Source organism: Muscardinus avellanarius (genome assembly GCF_963383645.1).
Source record: "Muscardinus avellanarius genome assembly, chromosome: 1".
NCBI classification, from domain to species: Eukaryota; Metazoa; Chordata; class Mammalia; order Rodentia; family Gliridae; genus Muscardinus; species Muscardinus avellanarius.
Window position 1 is genome coordinate 199498930 of NC_137786.1, and position 23021 is coordinate 199521950.

Sequence of the window (23021 nt, forward strand, 5' to 3'; positions counted from 1 at the left end):
TTTCTTCTGTTAATGTTTTACAATCAATCCTTTGCATGCTTATTGTGAATATATATGTGTGTGTGTGTGTGTGTGTGTATATATATATATATATATATATATATATATATATATATAATAGTTATAAAATATGTTATATTCAACTGCATCATTGATGTCCATACTAATTTTGTTTTTGCAGTGCTAGGAATTAGACTCAGGGGCAATCTACCTCCAAGCTATAACCCCAGCCCTATTTTTATTATGAAACATGATCTCACTAAATTGCAGAGGGTCTTACTAAGTAGCTGAGGCTGGCAATAAACCTGTGATCCTCCTGTGTTAGCCTCCGAAGTACTGGGATTACAAGTGTGCTACCATGCCCGGCTCATACTCAATTCTTTAAAAAGCTGCTGTGCAGTTTTAATATCCAATCTCACAAGATTCTTTTGGTCAAAGACCTGAAATTTGAATTAGAGACCATATTTATTCTTAGATACATTTGCATATATTTTCTTCCTATATTTGCTCCCTATGCTAGGTAGAAATGGTCATTTAGGAAAATTTTGGAAATTTAGGTCATTTAGGAAAATTTCTTTGGGTTCCTCAATCGTTTTTAGTAGACTTAAAAAACTTAAATTTGTTCACTAAATGCTTAACACCATATTGGACTATCAGTTTGGGTATATTTAAATTACTCAAAAAGCAGCTTTGTTTAAATGATAATATGGGATCACATTGAGAAAGCAAAGATTGTACCTAATCTATCCCATTTTCCCGCAGCTTGAAAATGTGCCTCATATTGTTTAATAGCATATCCAGAATTAAAGACATTGAGCATTTTACTTTAATTTTCACTTAGGGATTAAGAGTTAATGCTCAATGTAAATGTGTTCTGCAATGCTTGTGACTTCTATAAATAGTGAACATTTAGCTTTTCTTAATGTGCTAAGAAAATGAAAAACAACAATGGATTATGTTTAGCACAGAGAGCACTTGCTCAGTTTCCTGCCATTATCCCTGCTTGTGAGTCCCTGAGTCCCTGACCCAAGGGAGTCGATTAAACAGCAAAGCATTTTCTAGGAAAACGAGAGAAGAAAATAAATTCTAGAGCTGCGTGTAGCACATGGCGACAGCTTTTGAAAGGTAAAATCATTTGAGTACAGATTTAAGAAACCCTGGTTACTACTGCGCCCAACATTACTATTACATCCAACATTCATTGCGTGACATTTGGTGACTCTGATTAGTTATTAGCATATATGTGGTTAATAGAATGATTTTGGTAAGTCATGCTCTGATGTATATTGGATGAAAGACCATAGACCATTATCATTCTGGGCTTGAGACCATACAAGGAAGTTGGCTTCAAAAGAGGTGTTGTTTTTTTTTATTTGGTAATGTGGCATTTTTTCAAGAAAATCCAAGGAATACCTCCAGATAATACAAGGATAGTAGTTTTTTAAATCTTCAGAAGAAAATTATTTTTTCTATAAGTTCTAAATCCTTGTTTATCTTCATATGACACTTTATTTTTTTCTGTGATGTTAAAATTGAACTCCTAGTATAGTTAATTATTTTTTTATTTATTTTATTTTATTTGTTTATTTTAATATTTATTTTTTACTGTATCATTTTATTTTTTTTTATTGAACATAAATAGTATACATTTAAACTATATTTGGTGCCTCTCCCCCCCGCCCCCGTTTTCCCTTCCCCCCTCCCACCAATGGTTGTCCAGGTTAACCATGTCTTATTTATAATTTTACACATGTTCAGGTGTAGACCCTCATTAATCAAGATCAGGCTTCCTCCTCTCCTATATTTCCATTCAAACTTAGCTAGTATTTCCCCTCTGATATCTGGAGTCCCACTGGTATCCTTTGTGTTTCCCAGTTTGGGCATATTAGAGGAAACATGTATCTTCTCCTTCTGTGCTTGGCTGATCTCACTTAACATGATGTTCTCCAGGGCTTTCCATCTTCTTGCAAATGATATAATTTTGTTCTTCTTTATGGCTGAATAGAATTCCATTGTGTGTATTTCCCAAAGTTTTGCTATCCATTCATCTGTTGATGGTGATCTGGGTTGGTTCCATAATTTGGCTATTACAGATTGTGCTGCTATGAACATAGGTATGCATATGTTGCTGTATTTCTCTGAATTCAACCCCTTTGGAAAGATACCCAGGAGTGGTATAGCTGGATCATATGGTAGATCTATTCCCACCTTTCTTAGGAATCTCCACACAAATCTCCATAGTGGTTGAACTAGTTTGCATTCCCACCAACAGTGTAAAAGAGTTCCTCTTTGCCCACATCCTCGCCAGCATTTGTTGTTGTTTGATTTCTTTATGCTTGCCACTCTGACTGGGGTTAGATGGAATCTCAGTGTAGTTTTGATTTGCATCTCCCTGATGGCCAGTGATGAAGAACATCTTTTCATGTATCTATTGGCCCTTTGTATCTCTTCTTTTGTGAAGTGTCTATTTAGTTCATTTGTCCATTTATTGATTGGGTTATTTGTTTTGCTAGTGTAGAGTCTTTTGAGCTCTTTGTATATTCTGTATATTAGCCCCCTATCAGAATGGCGGCTGGTAAAGATCCTTTCCCATTCTGTAGGTTTCCTCTTTAGGTTATTGATAGTTTCCTTTTTTGAGAAGAAACTTTTTAGTTTGATGTTATCCCACTTGTTTATTCTTGCTTTAATTTCCTGAACTTTGGAGGTTTTGTTGAGAAAGTTACTGCCTGTGCCAATAGGTTGTAGTGTTGAACCTATGCTCTCCTCTACTAACTTCACAGTCTCAGGTCTAATTTCTAAGTCTTTGATCCATCTTGAGTTGATTCTTGTGTTTGGTGAGATATAGGGGTTTAGATTCATCTTTTTACAAATGGATAGCCAGTTCTCCCAGCACCACTTGTTGAAAAGGCTGTCTTTTCTCCAGCATATGTGTTTGTCCCCTTTATCAAAGACTAATTGACTAAAGATGTGTGGGTTTGTTTCTGTATCTTCTATTCTAATCCACTGGTCAGTATATCTGTTTTTGTGCCAGTACCATGCTGTTTTTACTATTATTGCTCTATAGTATAGTTTGAAGTCTGGGATTGTAATGCCTCCTGCGTGTTTCTTGTTATTGAGAATTGCTTTGGTTATTCTAGGTCTTTTCTTTCTCCATATGAAGTTCATGGTTGATTTTTCTAGGTCTCTGAAGAATGTCACTAGCATTTTAATGGGAATTGCATTAAACCTATAGATCAGTTTTGGCAGAATGGCCAATTTGATGATATTTATTCTGCCTATCCATGAGCACGGGAGATCTTTCCATCTTCCAAGGTCTTCAATTTCTTTCTTTAATGTTTTATAGTTTTTGTTGTAGAGGTCTTTTACATCTTGGGTTAGGTTTATTCCTAGGTATTTATTGGTTTTGAGGTTATAGTGAATGGAATTGATTTCTTTGTTTCTTTCATTGTGGATTCATTGTTGGCATAAAGAAAAGCCACTGATTTCTTTAGGTTGATTTTGTAACCTATGACTTTGCTGAATTTGTCAATCAGCTCCAGAAGCCTTTTGGTTGAGTTCTTTGGGTCTTCCAGATAAAGGATCATGTCATCTGTGAAAAAGGATAATTTTAATTCCTCTCTTCCTATGTGGATTCCTTTGATTTCCTTCTCTTGTCTGATTGCTGCAGCAAGAGTCTCAAGGGCTATATTAAAAAGGAGTGGTGATAGTGGGCATCCTTGTCTTGTTCCTGACTGTAGCGGAAATTCTTGCAGTTTTTCCCCATTCAATATAATGTTGGCTTTGGGTTTGCAGTATATTGCCTTAATGATGTTGAAGTACTTTCCTTCTATCCCAATTTTTTGCAGTGTTTTTAACATAAATGGGTGTTGGATTTTGTCGAATGCTTTTTCAGCATCTATTGCTATGATGATGTGGTTTTTGTTCTTGGTTCTATTTATGTGGTGAATAACATGTATTGATTTGCGTATGTTGAACCAGCCTTGTTTTTCTGGGATGAAACCGACTTGGTCATGATGTATTATTCTCTTGATATAGTTTTGAATGCATATAGCTAGTATTTTGTTTAGAATTTTTGCATCTATGTTCATTAAGGATATTGGTCTGTAGTTTTCCTTTCTTGAGGTGTCTTTATTTGGTTTGGGGATTAATGTGATACTGGCCTCATAGAAGGAATTTGGGAGAGTTCCATCTCTTTCAATTTCCCGGAACATGTTATGAAGTATTGGTATTAGTTGTTCACTGAAGGTTTTGTAGAATCCAGCTGGGAACCCTTCTGGGCTGTGGGCTTTTCTTTGGTGGCACAATTTTTATTGCCTTTTCTATTTCTTTGGTTGTTATTGGTTGGTTTATGCTTGCTATGTCCTCTTGGCTCAGTGTAGGAAGGTTAACTGTGCTTAGAAATCTATCAATTTCATCCAGGTTTTCAAGTCTATTGGAGTATAAATTTTTAAAGTAGTTTCTGATAATCTTTTGAATTTCTTCAGTATCTGTGGTGATATCTCCTTTTTCATTTCTAATTTTGATAATTTGAGTTGATTCTCTTTTTCTTTTGGTTAGGTTGGGCAGGGGTTTATCAATTCTATTAATCTTTTCAAAGAACCAACTTTTTGTTTTATTGATTCTTTGAATTGTTTCTTTATTCTCTATTTCATTTATTTCTGCTCTAATTTGGATGATTTCTTGTCTTCTGCTGGCTTTGGGAATAGACTGTTGCAGAATTTCTAGATCCTTGAGTTGTGTCATTAGGTTCTTTACTTGGTGGTCCTCCGTCCTTTTTATGTGGGCACTCAATGCAATAAACTTTCCTCTTAGTATTGCCTTCATGGTGTCCCATAGATTTTGGTAGGTTGTGTCTCTGTTTTCATTTGTTTCCATAAATTTCTTTATTTCTTCCCTAATTTCTGCTCTTACCCATTCGTCATTCAATAGTGTATCATTCATTCTCCAATAATTTGAATACTTTCTTTCGTGTTTCCTGTTCTTGATTTCTACTTTTATTCCGTTGTGGTCTGAAAAGATGCAAGGAATTATATTACATTTTTTTAATTTGCTGGTATTTTCTTTGTGTCCCAGGATGTGATCTATTTTGGAGAAGGTTCCATGGGCTGCTGAGAAGAAAGTGTATTCTGTAGTTTCTGGTTGAAATAATCTGAAAATGTCTATTAGGTCCATTTGGTTTAAGGTTTCCTTTAGTTCTAAAGAGTCTTTACTCATCTTTTGCCTTGAAGATCGATCCAGTGGTGTGAGAGGCATATTAAAGTATCCCAGAATTATTGTATTTGGGTCTACTTGGGATCTTATGTCCAGAAGAGTTTGTTTTACAAATGTGGTTGCACCCACATTTGGGGCATAAATATTTACTATCATTATATCTTCTTGGTGTATTGTTCCTTTTAATAAAAAGTGCCCTGATTTGTCTCTTTTGATGTGTTTTAGTTTAAAGTCTGTTTTGTTGGATATCAGGGTTGCTACCACTGCTCTTTTTTGGTCACTGGTGGCATGGTATATCTTTTTCCATCCTTTCACCTTCAGCCTGTGAATGTCTTTGGCTGTGAGGTGAGTTTCTTGCAGACAGCATATATTTGGATTATGTTTCCTAATACACATTGCCAGTCTATGTCTTTTGATTGGTGAGTTAAGTCCTTTGACATTAAGAGATATTATTGAAATATGATTTTCGTTTTCTACCATTTTTTTTTCTGTCTACTCTTGGGTGGTGTGATCTTTCTTCTTTACTTACATGGCCCACTTATTAACTTCCTCTCTTCTCTGATTCTGAAGTCTGCTTCTTTTTTCTTCCTTATGGTTTATTTCTTTAAGAATTTTCTCTAGTTTTGACTTTGAATTCATGAATTTTTTGATTCTGTTTATCCTGAAAGACTTTGGTTTCCCCAATGATCTTGAATAGTAGTTTTTCTGGATAGATTAGCTTGGGCTGAAAGTTATTTTCTTCCAGGGTCTGAATCACGTCGTACCAGTCTCTCCTAGCATTCCTGACCTGGTTTGTATAGTCTTGGGTGATTCTTATTGTTTTGCCTCTGTATGTCACCCGTCCTTTTCTTCTCACTGCTTTTAAGATTCCTCCCTTAGCCTCTATATTGGTCATTTTGGTTATTATGTGGCGTGGTGTGGTTTTTCTTTGGTCCAGTCTCAGTGGAGTTCTGTATGCCTCCTGGACTTGAAGGTCCAAGTCTCTATCCATATTTGGTAATTCTCTGAGATTATTTCCTTAAAGATATTACAGATGCCCTTGGTCTGTACCTCTATTCCTTCCTCAATGCCTATTATCCGTAAATTAGGACACTTCATATTATCCCATAATTGCTGGATGTTTAGGTTTTGTTGCTGTAAAGATTTCTGTATATCGCTGACTGTGTTTTTGGTTTGGGATGTACTGTCTTCTAATATTGATATTCTGTTTTCCATTTCATCTAGTCTTCCAGAATTTCTTTCTATTGCTGTCTTCATTTCACTTATTGCCTCTTTCATTTCATTCCAGACCTCTTTCTGATTCTTTTTTAGTGTTTCTAACTCATCTTTAACCTCCTCTATACTTGTTTTAAATCCTTTCATCATATTGAACATCAAGATTCTGAACTCCCCTTCTTGCATTTCTAGTAGGTCAGTATTCGTGATTTCTACTCTCTCTTCATTATTCCTGGTTCTCATATTTATAGCGTTCTCTGTCCTGTTTTTCTGATTTCTACCCATCGTTCATGGGTAATGTGCTTAGTCAAATCTTAATATTAGGAGTTTAGGGGTATCAGCTATTCAGCAGAGCCTTTCCAGTGTTGAGGGCGGGTGATGTGTGAGAAGCTGGGGTGATTGGTAAAGGAGTCGGATTAGGTAGAGGATATGTTTAGGTTGAGAAAGACTTTAAGTATGATAAGGTAATAACTTGCTAGGAATGAGAGAGAGTTAACTACTAGGACTCTTGTCGTTAGTAGAGTAATTATGGATATAAGAAATACTTTGAGTATTAAACCAGGCGGTATATTATGGGGAAAAGTTTTGGGGGAGAAAAGTATGTAGGTTAGTGTGGGAAGGTTTGTACATAGGGGTGATGGAAGGAGCAGACAGACATAAAAAAAAGAATCCACACAAGATACCAAGACTATTATGTAATCCAAGAAAAAGGAAGGAAAACCAATCAATGGAGGAGAATGAAAAAAAAAGGAAGGAGAGAGGAAGAAAGAGGAAAAAAGAACAAGAATAAAATAAAAGGAACTAGCAGCTGTGTGAAATCAAAAAATAAGTCAAACTATCATATATATATATATATATATATATATATATATATATATATATATATATATATCAACAAGTTAAAGTAAAAGAAGTGTGGGTTAAAAGAAAAAAAAAAAAAAACAGCAATAACCATACCAAAACAAAAGCACTGTAAAAGCAAAATAAAACAAAACATCCACACTAAAAGTAAAACAAACAGTCCTACTTATTTACGCATATGGGGTCAAGTCATTTAATATGTGCGTATCTGATTGCTTTGGTAGCTTTCAGAATATAATCCAATGTCTCTTAGTTTTCTTTGTACTCTATTTTTATCTTATTAGGTCACTCTGGGTGTTTGGACACCTTTCTCTCCTTTAACTGCTTTAGGTTTATGTGTCTGGATGTCTTGTTTCACTGTTATTAGATTCTGTACAGTTCCCAGGTTATGCGAAATTCCAACCTGTATCCAGCACCTCTGCACTCACCACCCTAGACTCCTGCCTGTGCTTCCCTACAGCAGGGGTGGAGGATGACCAAAGTATAATTGGAACCTCCCCCTGAGGTCCTGTGCAGATATTGTGGCCCGATGGATTTTCCTGTGTCTCTGGAAATTCCAGCTGGGCTAGCCGGTGTGGTCCCAAGATGTACCCTGGGCAAATGGATGCCAGTTCCTAGATGCCCACACTTATTGCCAGAGCTCCGCCTATTCTGAGAGTGCAGGCTGGGTGCACTGCTATTTCTGGACTCAGGTGTGAGTGGATGCAGCTGCCTATTGCTACTGGTATGCTCTTCCAAGGAGTATTTAGCTGTGTTCTCGCTTAGAACTAAGCATCTGGCTACTGGGCGGGTAGGAACACCCAGCGGTGGGCCAGGGGTGCAGGATAGGTGCTCTAGGTTCCAGGTGCACAGGTATTGTCCAGTGTCCAGCAATGGTCTCTGCCTCCCGCGGGATGTAGAAGCTGGGGGTGCCCCAAGGAGATTTACGGGGCACACAGGGCTTTCGCAGCCTGGAAGGCAGGCTCTGACAAGGTGGCGGGGGCTAAACACACAGGCAGGCTCCGATTTAGGGGTGGCAGTGGTGCAGGCACTGACTACTAGCAGGGGACCGGGGCGCAGACAAGGTGCGCTAGGAGAGTGCTGGGTTCTGATGCTTGGGCCAGTGCTGGGACTGGGGTGGAGGCGCACACTAGGGCCCGCACTTTCTCTAGACGCACTCAGGTACCTGGCTTCCTTGGTTCAGGCTTCTGTGGGAGTCTCTGTGTTGTTGTGATCCAGTCGCTGGTGAGCACACAGAATTCTGATGTGGGTGCTGCTCGCTGCTTAAGATGAGGTCCTAGGTGCGTTTTCAGTCCCAAATTATCTTGCCGCGGTAATATCAGGCAGGCATGTATACCATTTATGTTCAATAAAAAATTAAAAATAAATAAATAGAAATAAATAAATAATATTATTTAACCATTTGGAAACTAAAAAAAAAAAAAAAAATTGAACTCCTAGGAATTCTACTTCTGTGATAGACCCCAGACCTTTTTATTTATTTATTTCACTTGGAAATAGAGTCTTGCTAAGTTGTTGAGGCTGGCTGATAGCTTGTGATACTTGTTTCCGTCTCTCAAGTACTGGGATTACAGACTTGTGCAAGCATGCACAGCAAACACCAGGCAAGCCAAAAGAGTAGTGAAATTAACATTTTAATATTTATGATAAGGATATTACTGAACCAACAATGAAAAAACATAGAGCTTAAATTGAAAAACAATTCATTGACCTCTCCTTTTTTCTTATAAGATATATAATGACCTCCTTCTCTGTATTTAGTTAGTAAGCATTATGTTTAAACATGAATTTTTCTTTATTACAGTCAATCTTGCATTTTGGTCATTTGTATAGCCTCTGTTTTTATTTAAAAATAGGCAATTTGAGGATAGATACTATAATAATCTTTTAATTTTGAATTTAGGTTTAATGCTTGGATGTGACTTGCATAGAGGCAACTACTTTGAGACATTGATGTTGACAACTTCCTCCAGCCTACCTTTCCTTCTGTTTACTCTAGCAATGGAATTCAGATTGTCAACCTTTACTATGACATTTTTTCCAGATATAATGGAGCATACCTGTAGTCACAGCAAATTGAAAGCTGAGATGGGAGGGTTGCAGATTTGAGGCCAACCTCAGCAATTTAGTTTAATAAGTTAGCTAATTGTTTAGTGGCTGAGCATAGCCACTTAGTGAAATCCCATTTCAAAATAAAAAAAATGAAAGGTCTGGGGATATAATTCTGAAGTAGAGCACCACTGGGTTCAATTCCCACTATGCCCCCCAAAAAAGAAAAAACATATATTACAATTTAATCTTTTAATGCCTCATTTTCTAACTATATATATAGGGTCTAGGGATGGAGCCCAGGGGCATTCGACCTCTGAGCTACACCCCCTGCCCTATTTTTTATTCTTTATTTTGAAACTGGTTCTCACTGAGTTGCAGAGGGCCTCACTAAGTAGCTGAGGCTGTCTACGAACTGCGATCTTCCGGTCTCAGCCTCCCGAATGCTGGGATTACAAGTGTGTGCCACCACGCCTGGCCTAACATTATATTTTAAACTTGATGTGGTAGCACATACCTGTAAGACCAGATAATCAAGAGGCTAAGGCAGAAGGATCATAAATTTGAGGCCAGCCTCAACAACTTATTAAATCTTATTTCAAAAATAACATGGGAATGCTAGGATGTATCTCAGTAGTAGAGGGATAGAGTGTCCCTGTGTTTAATCTCTAGTACATACATATATATAGTAATTTAGTAATTATTTCTACCCTTGACTTTTTGCAGTATTATTTAGCCTAGTGTATTCTACATGTGAAAAAAATATAAATAGTGAACCATGATTCTGTACCTATCATACGTATTTTGTTAGTATAATTTAAGGTTGTCTAAGATGTGTTTTATTAATTATTCTGTTATTTATAGAGTTTTATAGGAAATTTATAAGACATACAACTAATCTTTCTTATGTAGTAGAATCGCTATAGAAATTGGCAAGGTAAGAGTTATAATCTGATAAATTTACAATGAATTCCCCTCCAATAAATCACCCTATCTCTTTTAAAACTTAAAGCTTTATTTTTATTTCTGAGAGAAGGAATTGGTATAATTAAAACCAAGCAAAAATTTAAAAAGCCCATTCTTTTTTGTAGGCATTTCAGTGGTTGTTAATGCAGTCATTGTCCATTTTTGTAAAAGTCATTCTAAATATAAATCTTTATTTACATAAATAATTTTCAAAGTATTTTCATTGAAATTAAATACGTCTACAACTAATGCAAATATTCAGAAGTATGTGAATGTCTAAATTATATTACACAGGCTGATCTAATAATTCTGCTTTGAATAGGAACAATAAGGATAAAAGACAGCCTCAAATGTTAAGTTTAGTGAAAAAAAATGAATGGTTGATTAATGTGACATTTTTTTTAATATGTTAAATAACAAATATAAAAGGAGAAAAGAAAAGGAGCCACAGACCTAAGAAAAGTTAAAAATGGAAAGAACTTTACATCTTTTGGCACTGTCAATATTCTCCAGTAATTAGATTCAAAACCTTGACATTAGGTTAGTAAAATTAAGGTGTGAGTGAGCGATCGAGAACTTTTGATGAAAATATGTATGTGAGAGAGTTTTTATCACTTTAATAAAGATGTGTTCATAGCTCATCCTATCTGATCATTTACGCAACCAAATATGCCTCCCTAGGTCTCCTGGCTAATTGAATAGATGAGCTGAATATTAGAGCAGCTGAATGTGTGTGTGTTTTCCTGATCAATCTGCATATTTTATTAGTTGAATCTCTAGATCTGGGTACTTTACTAATCAGCTTGAATTTTACATAATTGAGATCATGAAAGTATTCTGAAGACCTGTGCTAGCCTTTGATTTTACTGTTTTATGCAATTCCCAAGACTACTATTTATTTATTTTTTATTTAGGACAAAAAAATAGTTCCTTTGTGTAATTAAACCATCATTTACGTTTACTATACCTTCTTACATCTTTGTCCATTCTTCCCCAAGTAAAATTATATGGGCTAATTGTCATACATTCATGAGGAAGAAATGACTTCAAAGTAATAAAGAAGAGTACAAGTTTTATGCACTGTTCCAATTTACATATATGTATGTGTGTGTATGTACATATATAGTGGTACCGGGGATATAGTGGAACCTAGGAGCATTCTACCTCAGATCTATGTCCCCAGCTATATTTTTATTTTTTTTTTTTATTTTTAAACAGGGTTTCACTAAGTTGTAGAGGGTCTCACTAAGTAGCTGAGTCTGGCCAACAATCTGCAATCTTCTTATCTCGGCCTCTCAACTATTGGATTACAAGTGTGCACCACCATGCCCATTTGCATATTATATTTTAATGAACTCATGCATTAACCTATTGCCCAGCAGTACACAGATAATTAGATATTGTATAGATAATAATATCTCAATGAAAAGAAGTAGATCAGCCACACATCTAAGAAAGAGAAAAAAGAAAAAAGCAAGAAAAGAGGGAAGGAATGAAGAAAGGAAAGAAAGAAAAGAAAGAAGAGGGGAGAGAAAGAAGAGGTTTGAGAGGGGAGGAGGGAGACAAGAGGAAGATAGAGAGAGAAATAATGGATACATGAATTGAAATAAAGGTAGAATGAGATAATAATATATATATGAACAACTGGCAGATAGATATGTGTTATTAGTCTGAAAGCAATGTCAACACATACAGTTTTTCTTTTTTCTTCCTATATTTTTTCCTCCCAATATTTTATCTTTACATATAAAATATTTTATATTATAATTTTAACTATATATATATATATTCATTCAATTTTTCTAATTATATATAACTATTATTTTCTATGCTTTATCTTATGCATGTTTACTTCTTTTTTTATGGTACTGATGATTGAACTCAGGCATGTTCTATCTCTGAGCTAAATTTCCAAGCCCTATTTTTTTTTGAAACACAGTTTTGCTAAGTTTCTAAGGTTTACACTAAGTTGCTGAGGCTGACCTTGAACCTGAGCCCCTCCTGTCTCTCTTTCCTAAGTACTGGGATTACAAGCATGTGCCACTATACCTGACCTCATATTTTCTTTGATTAGTGAGTTATTTATTTTAATGTTAAATATTTTAGTATCAAAATATCCTAAATTAAAATATTTTATATTCTTAAAAGATTTTAAAAACTATTCATCATATTAAATTATTTTCTAAAATAGATGTATAAATATATTTTAAACCATTATTGTAAAAAGAGAGACAGATTGTATGAGAAGAGTTTATTTCTCCATGTTGTAGCCAATAGAAAATTAATAATTTTTCGACTTCCGGGAAGATGGCGACCGAGAAAAGCGGGGCTTAAGAGCCCCGCTAACAACAAACCTCCATTACCACAAAATCAGCGCCTTTCATAGCCAGAAAACACCATCACCAGTGAAACAAAAAATCACCAGGCTCCAGAGAGAAAGCGGACTGAGAACAGAGCCACAGAGGAGATACACTGGCCTCGCGCCCGAGGACGCGGCAGACGCGGCAGCAGCGCCATACTGCCGGAGGCACCGGCGAATTCATGGGACGGCTACAGCAAGCCGAGGTGAGCCACTGCGGAACAGCCAGGCGGGATTTCTCCGCGCAGAGAGCATCTAAAGCTCCCAGTGGCCGAGCTCAGCACACGATGCAGGGATTCAGAGTAGAAATCAAAATCAAGAAGAAAAACGCCAGCCCCATAGCCGAGGGCGTAGCAGCGGCGCCATATTGCCACCGGCGGCAGCAGCAGCGAATTCAGCGAGGCCAGTACAGCTACATCTGCGTACTCAAGAACAGTGAGTCAAATTGCAGGCCACAGAGGAGAAATCCCAGTACTGTACTCCCTGGGACTTGACCCAGTGGGGGAGGGGCGGTGGCAGAGATATCACACCATAGGAGAACGTGCAACCTGGCACCCCCCACAGTCTAAAGCAGCCTCTATCGACTCTCTGGGTCGAAGACTCTGTGATACAACCCAGTAAAGGAGTAGTGGGGTCCGAGATACTACTGACTCGAGATCCAGAACACCTTAAGGGAAGTCATAGTGACCCAAGGGAAGAACCCAGAGAAGGCACAAACATCGGAAATCATGGGAAAGAGGAATAACACTGGAGCAATGAATGCTCACAACCCCACAACATCAGAACCCGATAAAACAGAAAATCAGAGATTTCTAGAAGATCAAATCAGGAAAATAACTGTAGAAATAATAGAGGTGCTTCGAAAAGAACTCAGAGAGAGCCAAAAAGAGATAAAGGATGCAATTAATGAAGTAAAGGCCTCAATTCAAAGCACAAACAACCGATCAGAACACATGGAGAACAGAATCTCGCTCTTAGAAGATGAGCAATCCAAAAATGAACTCATAGTTTCTAATCTAGAAAAAAATATCCGACAGCAGGAATCTGATATTGAAGAAATATGGGCCCATTTTAAGAGAGCTAACCTAAGAATAATTGGAATAGAGGAGGGAAAAGAAAGTGAAACCAAAGGGATCAACAATCTCTTCAAAGAAGTAATAGCAGAAAATTTTCCAGACATAGAGCAAGAGGTTGATACAAAGGTCCAGGAAACTTATAGAACTCCCTTTAGACAGGATCGGAGAAGAGGATCTCCACGCCACATAATTGTCAAAATGACCACTGTGGAAGCCAAGCAGAGAATCTTAAAGGCAACAAAAACAAAGGGCCAAGTGACATTCAGAGGCAAACCAATTAGAATCACTCCAGACTTCCCAAACCAAGTCATGAGAGCCAGAAGGGCTTGGAGTAACATATTCCCAATTTTGAAAGAAAACAACTTCCAGCCAAAAATTTCTTACCCAGCTAAACTTTCTATCAAATTAGATGGAAAAATAAGAAGCTTCCATGACAAACAGAAACTGAAGGAATTTATGTCTTCAAAACCAGCGCTACAGAAAATACTCAAAGAGATTAACTACAAAGAAGAAATAGGTAACACACACCAGAACCAGAGAAACAAGAGTTTCCATCCAACAGACAATTAAGATTGGTTATCTGTGGAGATTCATTATTTATGTTAGTCTGTTACCTATCTCTAAATGGTATTGTTTGCCTTTATTGTTGTTAATTTTTAGGATTTCTAGTTGGAATATTAATATACCTTCAGATATAGCAATTGGAAATATTTTATCCCATTCTATTAGTAACTGTTAACTCTGTTTACATTGTCTTTGGATATACTATTTTTTTATTTTTTAGGGAGTCTGTATACTCCTCTGTTGCCTGTGTCATTGAAATCATAACCAAGAAATCACTGTCAATTTCAATGTCGTGAGGTTTTATGACCCAGATTTTCTCCTAAAAGTTTATAGTCTTAAGATTTGTATTTAGGTCTATTATCTATTTTGAGTTAATATTTGTATATGGAATTAGGTAAGGGTCCAATTTTATTCTTTTCCATGTAATTATTATTTTTTAACAATATTTAGTTAAAAGATTATCATTTCCACCACCAAATGTTCGTGGAAACCTTGTCAAAAATAACTTGACAATATAGGGAAGAATTTAGCTCTAGGCTTTTATTTAACTCCAAGGGTTTATATATCTGCCTTTAGAATAGTACTACACTGTTTCAATTATTGTAGCTTTATATGGTTTGAAATCAGAAAATATATATCTTCTAGCTTTGTTCTTTTTCAAGATCATTTTGGGTACCTAGAGTCTATATTCCATATTAGGATAGATTTTTTTCTGAAAAATAAATATATAAATATATGATATTTTCACCTAAAAAATAGAAAAAAATATTCTCTGGTAAGAAAGAAAGCAAAAAGAAATATTGAAATGTTACATTGTCTTTGGATATACAATATTTTTTTTTTTTTAGGGAGTTTGTATACTCTTCTGTTGCCTGTGCCATTGAAATCATATCCAAGAAATCACTGCCAATTTCAATGTTGTGAGGTTTTATGACCCAGATTTTTTTCTAAAAGTTTATAGTCTTAACATTTATATTTAGGCCTTTTATCTATTTTGAGTTAATATTTGTATATGGGATTAGGTAAGGATCCAATTTTATTCTTTTCCATGTAATTATTATTTTTCAACAATATTTAGTTAAAAGATTATTATTTCCACCACCAAATGTTCATGGAAACATTGTCAGAAATAACTTGACAATATAGGGAAGAATTTAGCTCTAGGCTTTTATTTAACTCCAATGGTTTATATATCTGCCTTTAGAACAGTACTACACTGTTTCAATTATTGTAGCTTTATATGGTTTGAAATCAGAAAATATGTATCTTCTAGCTTTGTTCTTTTTCAAGATCGTTTTGGGTATCTAGAGTCCATATTCCATATTAGGATAGATTTTTTCTGAAAAATAAGTATATAAATATATGATAGTTTCACCTAAAAAAAATAGAAAAGAAATATTCTCTGGTAAGAAAGAAAGCAAAAAGAAATATTGAAATGTTATCTTTAAGTCATCAAAAGCTTGGTATCAGACAAATGAAACTGTTATGTGAAATTATCATTTTTAATTTTGGATAAACTGCTATAATACTAGATGTCAACCACTAAGCCAAGCATGGGAAGGAGGGATGGGGAGGGAACGGGGTGGGGATCGGGTGGGGGCTGACTGGGCGATGTGTGCATGTATGTCTACAAAAGTTTGTATCCCACTGTGATGTATGAATACAGTGCACCAATAAAAATAAAAAAAAAAAATATATATATATATATAAAATAGGTCTGGGAGTGTAGCCCGGAGGAAGAAGGGCTTCTAGGAACCCCAGTACCACCAAAATAATAATAATAATAAAAAATAAATAAATAAATAAATAAATAAATGAAAATTAATAATTTTTCTTTATTTCCATATTTTATAGTAAAATGATTTATTTAATTATAATACATTTTAGTGTAATTCAACCATTTTCATAAATGTCAGTCCATTAATTCAAACACATCTGAAAAACCTAATGTAATATATCTTCCCAAATCATGAAGACCATATATATTCTTATAAAAACCTACCACTTTTTAAATACATATTTGGTAGCCTTTCATAATAATAACAATAGATATTATTTGTTAATTTTGTAACCTGTTATAACGTTAGGCATTTATTTCAAGGTCCTCATCTTCATGGGGAAATAAATGAGTTATGTGTGTGTGTGTGTGTGTGTGTGTGTGTGTGTGTGCCTCTACCTTCTTGTACCCCATTAAGATGTATGACAACAGTTTATCAATTAAAACTAATAATAATTTAATAAAGCAAATTTATGGGAAAAATAAAACATAAAACATAAAGATCCCATGAAGTCTATTATTTGGCTGTAATAAATAAGTGGTGAACATGATGTACAGGTCCAAAGAAGTTGTGTTACAGCCCTCATGGCAAACAATTAACAAGGGAAAGTGAACTCAAAAAATTTCTGAATACAGAACCTGTACTTCTCATTGCCCAGACACTTGATATACTTCACCTCAATTTATCTTTGAATAGCGTCATTATCATGATTTTGTATGTATTATTTTATTAATTTATTTTGGGTTGTACTAGTAATTGAAGGGTGCTCTACCACTGAGCTCTTCTCCCAGCCCCTTTTTATTTTGTTTAGAAAAAGGATCTTGCTAAGCGGTTGAGGCTTCAAACTTTAAACTATGTTAGCCCTCACCCATGCCAAATACTGGGATTACAGGCATGCCCAACATGCCTGACTGGTTTTGTACATTTTAAAAATGAGAGAAATCTAGCCTGAATATATTCCAAAGTTTTGTTATTTACAAAGCCATTATTCTTTTTACCAAAAGGTAAATTTTCAATCCTCATACTATATTCCCTCTTTTCTCACCATTCTACTTCTGTTGATTTCCTTGAGAAAAATTAGTATATTATAAAGTTATTATTTTCTCATAATAAATAAATTAGTAGAATCTTTAAAACTCTACATAATTTTATTGACATTTACATAGGTAAAATGTATTAAATTATTATATGGGGATCACTTTATAACTAATCATTATGTATGAATCTGCTTTGTGATTAATTTAATTATTTTTCTTCATGGCTTCTTCATGTGAACTCTATTAAGAAATATAAGCAGCATATAAATTTTCTTATTTTAACTTTTCAAAAACGACAGTTTTCTCTAAACTCTTTGGAGATAGAGCATTATCATTAAACATTGGAAGATACATTGCTGACTTGATGAATATGTTAATGTTTGTCTAGAGGGTAGAAAACAATTTCTAGATTTGTAGATGTGTTAGGATTTAAAAACATAATTATATACAAAAAAACGAGGCTAGACTCTAAATTAGTTTTTGGAATAAAAATACAAGGAACAGTAAAGAAAATAAATATACTCTTACCCCCGAAAAGAAATAATTTAATCTCCAAATTATTTAATAATTTTGTAAGAGCAAGATATGTGCTACAAAATATGGCAAGGCTGCTCAAGAGAGCCAAGTGTTTGTATAGTATGTGCTGATTGGATCATGCATTATGTGGGGATTGTTTACCAGTCTACACAGAACACGCCATTATAACTTAGTGCATTTTTATTAAGGCTGGGCAATAAAGCTCACTAATATCATGTGCCCCGTTAGTTCATTGTTTTCATGGTTACTGTTTTTTTTTTTTTGAGTGTCTGGGGATGGAACCCAGGGGCATTCTACCTCCAAGCTACACCCCTGCCCTATTTTTTATTCTTTATTTTGAAACCGGGTCTCACTGAGTTGCACAGGACCTCACTAAGAAGCTGAGGCTGGCCACGAACCGCAATCCTCCAGGTCTCAGCCTCCCGAATGCTGGGATTACAAGCGTGCGCCACCACGCCCAGCTTCATGGGTACTGTAATATACAGTATCTTAGTATCTCAGTAGGCTAATAGGTACTAAGATAAGTGACTTAATATGTTTCTTATTTAATCCTTATAAGTCTTTATCCATAAACTGCACCTTATTTATAATATAGAAATTCAGATGAAGAAAAATTGATTACCTTTTCTGTGGCCACATAACTAGTAAATAGTATATTTAAAAATTTAAACAATGCCTGAGCATAGACGCCTTATCCCAGGAGTATAATCACAGCTTTATTTTATTACTCATAAAATCTGTTACACAAACCAGAACTTTTTGTCTCTTTTTGTAAGGGTTATAATTCTGTTTCAGGTTGTACAATAAGAATTAAAGAAATGAAAGCCAGGAGTGATGGCACACTCTTGTAATCCCAGTACTTAGGAGGCTGAGACAGAAAGATCTCAGGTGTAAATTTTCCAGCCTGGAAAATTTAGCGAGGGCCTTCCCAATTTAGTGAGACCCTGTTTCAAAATGAGAAATAAAACTGGACTAGGGGTTTAGCTCAGAGGTACAATGTTACTGGGTTCAATCCCCAGTGCCACCAAGAAAAAAGCATTAAAGAAATGAAACATCAATATTGCTTTAAATAGTATTGAGGAATGCAGCAAAGAACCTATCAGTTTGACAAATAATTCTGTTTGTGTAATAAATAGTCATAGTAAAATAAAAATCTAAATATGAGTAGGTGAAAGCAAAGTTTCATTCTTTTAATCCCCATTCATTTATCTCTTGAGCATTTGTTGTGTTTCATCTAGGTGAGTTTGATTGATGGCCAGGCTCATATATCACATCTCACTGGTTTAAGAGAAATTTCCAACTGCCTAATTTCATCCATCTCCCTAGTCTTCTCCATCTATCTCTCCAGTCTTCTCCATCTGTCTATTCACTTATCATGACTGACATAAACAAGGAGACTGAAAAAATAATGAAATTTTGCAGGACCAGAATTTTTATACTAACTGTAAAATCTTTCTAAGTTTCTAGGTGAGTGATGAGTCTAATAAGGATTGTTAGACACAACATGGATAGCATTTTGTCTTCTCTGAGAATCTTTTATCAGCACTGGAAAATTTCCCTATTCTTCCAATTTATTATTCATGGCCAAAAGGAAGTTTGAAGAGGGCACATATTTTTATTTACTCTGGCATTGTGCAATAATTTACCCAATAAATACAATTATACCTACTTTATAGGTACAATCTACTTCATGAGAGTTGCATGAGAATAGGGAAAATAGATTAGTTTCATAAAGTTTTTGCACACCACAAGTTTTATAATCCTCAGGGACTTATAATTTGAACTGTTCACTAAATGATAGTTAGGAATCTGGGCATGGTCGCACATGTCTGTAATCCCAGTATTCGGAAGGTTGAGAAAGGAGGATTGTGGGTTTGAGGATAGCCTCCCACAAACTAATGAAACTCTCAGCAACTCAGTGAAACCCTGTTTCAAAACAAAAAATAATAAAGGGCTATGAATGTAGCTTGGAGATAGGATGACCCTGTGTTCAATTTCTAGTACCCCTACACAAATAATAATTGGGAGTTTGCAATATGGTAATGCATTATGATTATTCAGGACATACAAAAACCTGAGTGAATGCTTGAAAATGTAAAGATGCTGTCAAATGTGAAGAAGAAAATGCAAAATGCTGTGACTATTACACTCAGTATGGGTTAGGGAGTGTTAACAGGGGGCTATAAATGCAGCCATGTTTGACATACCTGATAAGATACTTGTGTAAGTGTATACTTTATTCTATAGCAATGATATTCCATATATATATATTTTTTTCTGATACTGGGGTTTCTGGAAGGCCTTCTACCTCTGGGCTACACCCCCAGACCTATTTTTTATTTTTGGAAACAGGGTCTCTTAAACCAGCGTGGCTGGCTTCGAACCTGCGCGACCCTCCTGTCTCCGCCTCCCAAGCACCGGGATTACAAGCGTGCACCACCATGTCCGGCATGATATTCCACATATATTTATGTGAGGTATATTTTCATATTTGTTTTGATTTGATTGACAAATGCAGTGAATATTTATGTTATAATCTATTTTGGGAAGATATTTCTGGTGGCTTAGACAGTTAAGGGTTGTAGAAAGGCAAGGTCAGAAAAAGTTGGAGTGTTTAATTTGACAAGGTAGGAAAGGTATAACAGGATAAACCCCATGATCTCTGCAAGAGAAAAAAGGAACAGCCTTATACACTGAACGATTTGTATGAAAATTGGTTCTCAGCCTTCCCCACAGAAGACTGTCTGCTGCTATCATTGGAAAGTTTCATTTCAGAAGTTGAGATAACATAATCCTTAAAGCCCTCTGAGTTTTGAGACACGGGATCTCTCCATAGCAATTGCAACTACAGAAAAGGATTGTTCTTGTTGTTATATTTTGTTGAATGCACGTAAAGGGAACACTCTCAAAGCTTACTACCTCTGGGGTTGAGTTGTACAACCACTGAAGTGATAAAATTCTAAGATATATTGCTTGTGATGGGAACTTATTCATGATCTGATCATATGTAGTATATGATTTCTGACAGATAAATACTATGAGTCAATTCAAACAGAAACATTTATGTTATTATTCTTTTAGTTACTTAATTTATTTAGTAATGGATTCATGAAATGTGCTCTGAATATTGAACTCTGAATATTTGAGTATAAAAATTTCTGGCCAGGCACAGTGACACCTGCCTGTAATTCAAATACTTGAAAGGCTGAGACAGGACAACTGCAAGTTCAAGGTCAGCTTTATAAATTTCAAAATAAAAAATAAAAGAACTAAAAGTATAGCTCAGAGGTAGAATGTTTCTGGGTTTAATCTCTTGTAAAAAAAAAAAAAAGAAAGAACAACTTTTGACAGGTTTCAGAGGATTAAGGTAATTTTAGTTGTGTTCAATTAAAATAAAAATAATATGAAAATATGGAACACTGTAAAAATTTTTGCTCCAGGTGTGGTGGGTTATGCCTGTAATCCCAATATGTGGTTCACAGGTTCCTACCCAGACTCAGAAGCTTAATGAGACCCTGCCTCAAAATTAAAATAATAATAATAATAATAATAATAATAATAATAAAAGTTAATACTTAGTACCACAAAAATAAATAAAACAAATTTAAATTCTAATTCTAAATATGAATTGAAGTACTTTAAACAATGATATAATTTACATAGTTATTATTTACTCAGAATTTTTTCAAAAGATAGAATTTGAAGCCAGATTAGGTCTCTATGACATTTGTTTTTCTGTGGTAGTAGGGATTGAACTGAGGGACAACATGCCTCTAAGCTATACCTCTAGCTGTATTTTGAAACTGTGTCTCACTAGGTTGATGAGATTCTATTTGCTGAGGCTATTCTTGAATCTGTGATGCTCCTGTCTCACCCTCACAAGTATTAACATTTTAAGAATGTGCCACAATACCTGGCTCCAAGCCGTGTTTGATCCCTCAAAAAGAATCAGAATTCTTCAATGTCAGAGTTGTCCAGCGGTCATGGATTATTAAATTCTTAGTTTCTGCCTTATTCATGGAACCAGTTACAGGAAGCTATATATAAAACTGTAGGTTCATAGCCAGCCATGGTGACACATGCTTGTAATATCAGTACTTGGGAGGCTGAGACAAGAGGATTGCTCATATGTGGCCAGCCTTAGTAATTTAGTGAGTCCTTCCATTGCCTAGGTAAGACCCTGTTTCAAAAAAAAAAAAAAAAGAATAATAAAATGGCTTAGTGTGTAGCTCAGAGGCACAATACCCCTGGGTTCCATCCTCAGTACCTAAAAAATATAAATTCATACACAAAATTATCTTGCAAAAACTTTAAAAGTGTGTTCATCTTTAAGACAAAAAATAAGTGATGGACACGAGGGACAGGAAGAAAAGATCAAACCAAAGAAGGAAAATGCAATATTTTAACCTTTGTTAAAATAGGAACAAAGCACAATTGGAATATTTTGTCAGTCCAGTAAAAAAAGTTAAAGCAAGTAGATGAAATTCAGTGGTTAGCAAAATATAGAATCTTAGTCATAGAAATACAGTCTTTTTAAAAGCACTGAAAATTTTGGCAAGAAATCAATGATCATATTATTTAAATTGAATTCTGTCTTGCACACAGATTATTAACATAATTAAATCTTTGAATCCCCATGCATCAGGAATATAATACTTTTTATTATTATTCACTTCTTTTTTACTTTTTGTGGAGAAAAAAAAAAAAGTTTCTCTTGAAATTGTTTCTTTGTAGCAGCTGACTGCTGTAAGCACTGCTGACATCCCAAAACGGATCACTGAGACTTCATCTCTCTGGAATCCCATTCGTATCGTGGCGTTTCTGGCCCTAGCTTCCCCTTGCAGTCTGTATCAAAAGTAACTGAAACTGCTTAGTGGGGAATTTTTTTAAGGGGTTTACTATTCTCTTTCTTTGTTTAACTCAACTGACCATTTTCAATTGCTGCTTTTATAGGAGGGAAGAAGCTGTTCAATGACACACAAGGAGAGCCCCTCAAGAAACAGTAGGGGAGAATCAGAGCCTGTCCCACAGGTATTCCTTCTTTTTGTTAGTATATTGCATTTTGATTATGTTGGGATGCACTTCTTAGCTGTACTGGATTCCATGTACTTCTCTTCGTCTAGCTTTGGTAGGATGTGAGATTAGTTACTAAAAGTTTGTTCTTTCTCTCGGAGCCCCTGGGTCTTTGCATGGATGCTCTGCCTGCCACTCAAACTTCTGGTTTGATTATATGAGGCCAACAGGAGATCAAAGTCGAAAGATCTCTCTCTCCCCTTCTGCCCATCCCACAACCAAAAAACAATAGCATAAAAATATAAACTAAACTGAAAAGAAAGAACATGCATACACTTATTTTCTTAAGAAAATA

The 23021-nt window shown here is 35.4% G+C and overlaps 1 protein-coding gene across 2 annotated transcripts in view; it reads left to right on the forward strand.

The window, feature by feature from the left end:
• The window catches only part of LUZP2 (leucine zipper protein 2), a gene marked incomplete at both ends in the record, with an annotated part of 495487 nt that overhangs the window by 471505 nt on the left and 961 nt on the right, over positions 1-23021 (forward strand). For both annotated transcript variants that reach the window (XM_080714586.1, XM_080714587.1), the window contains one exon: positions 22607-22684. In XM_080714586.1, the coding sequence (XP_080570712.1) occupies positions 22607-22684 (78 nt within the window). The remainder of the gene's footprint in view (positions 1-22606; positions 22685-23021) is intronic.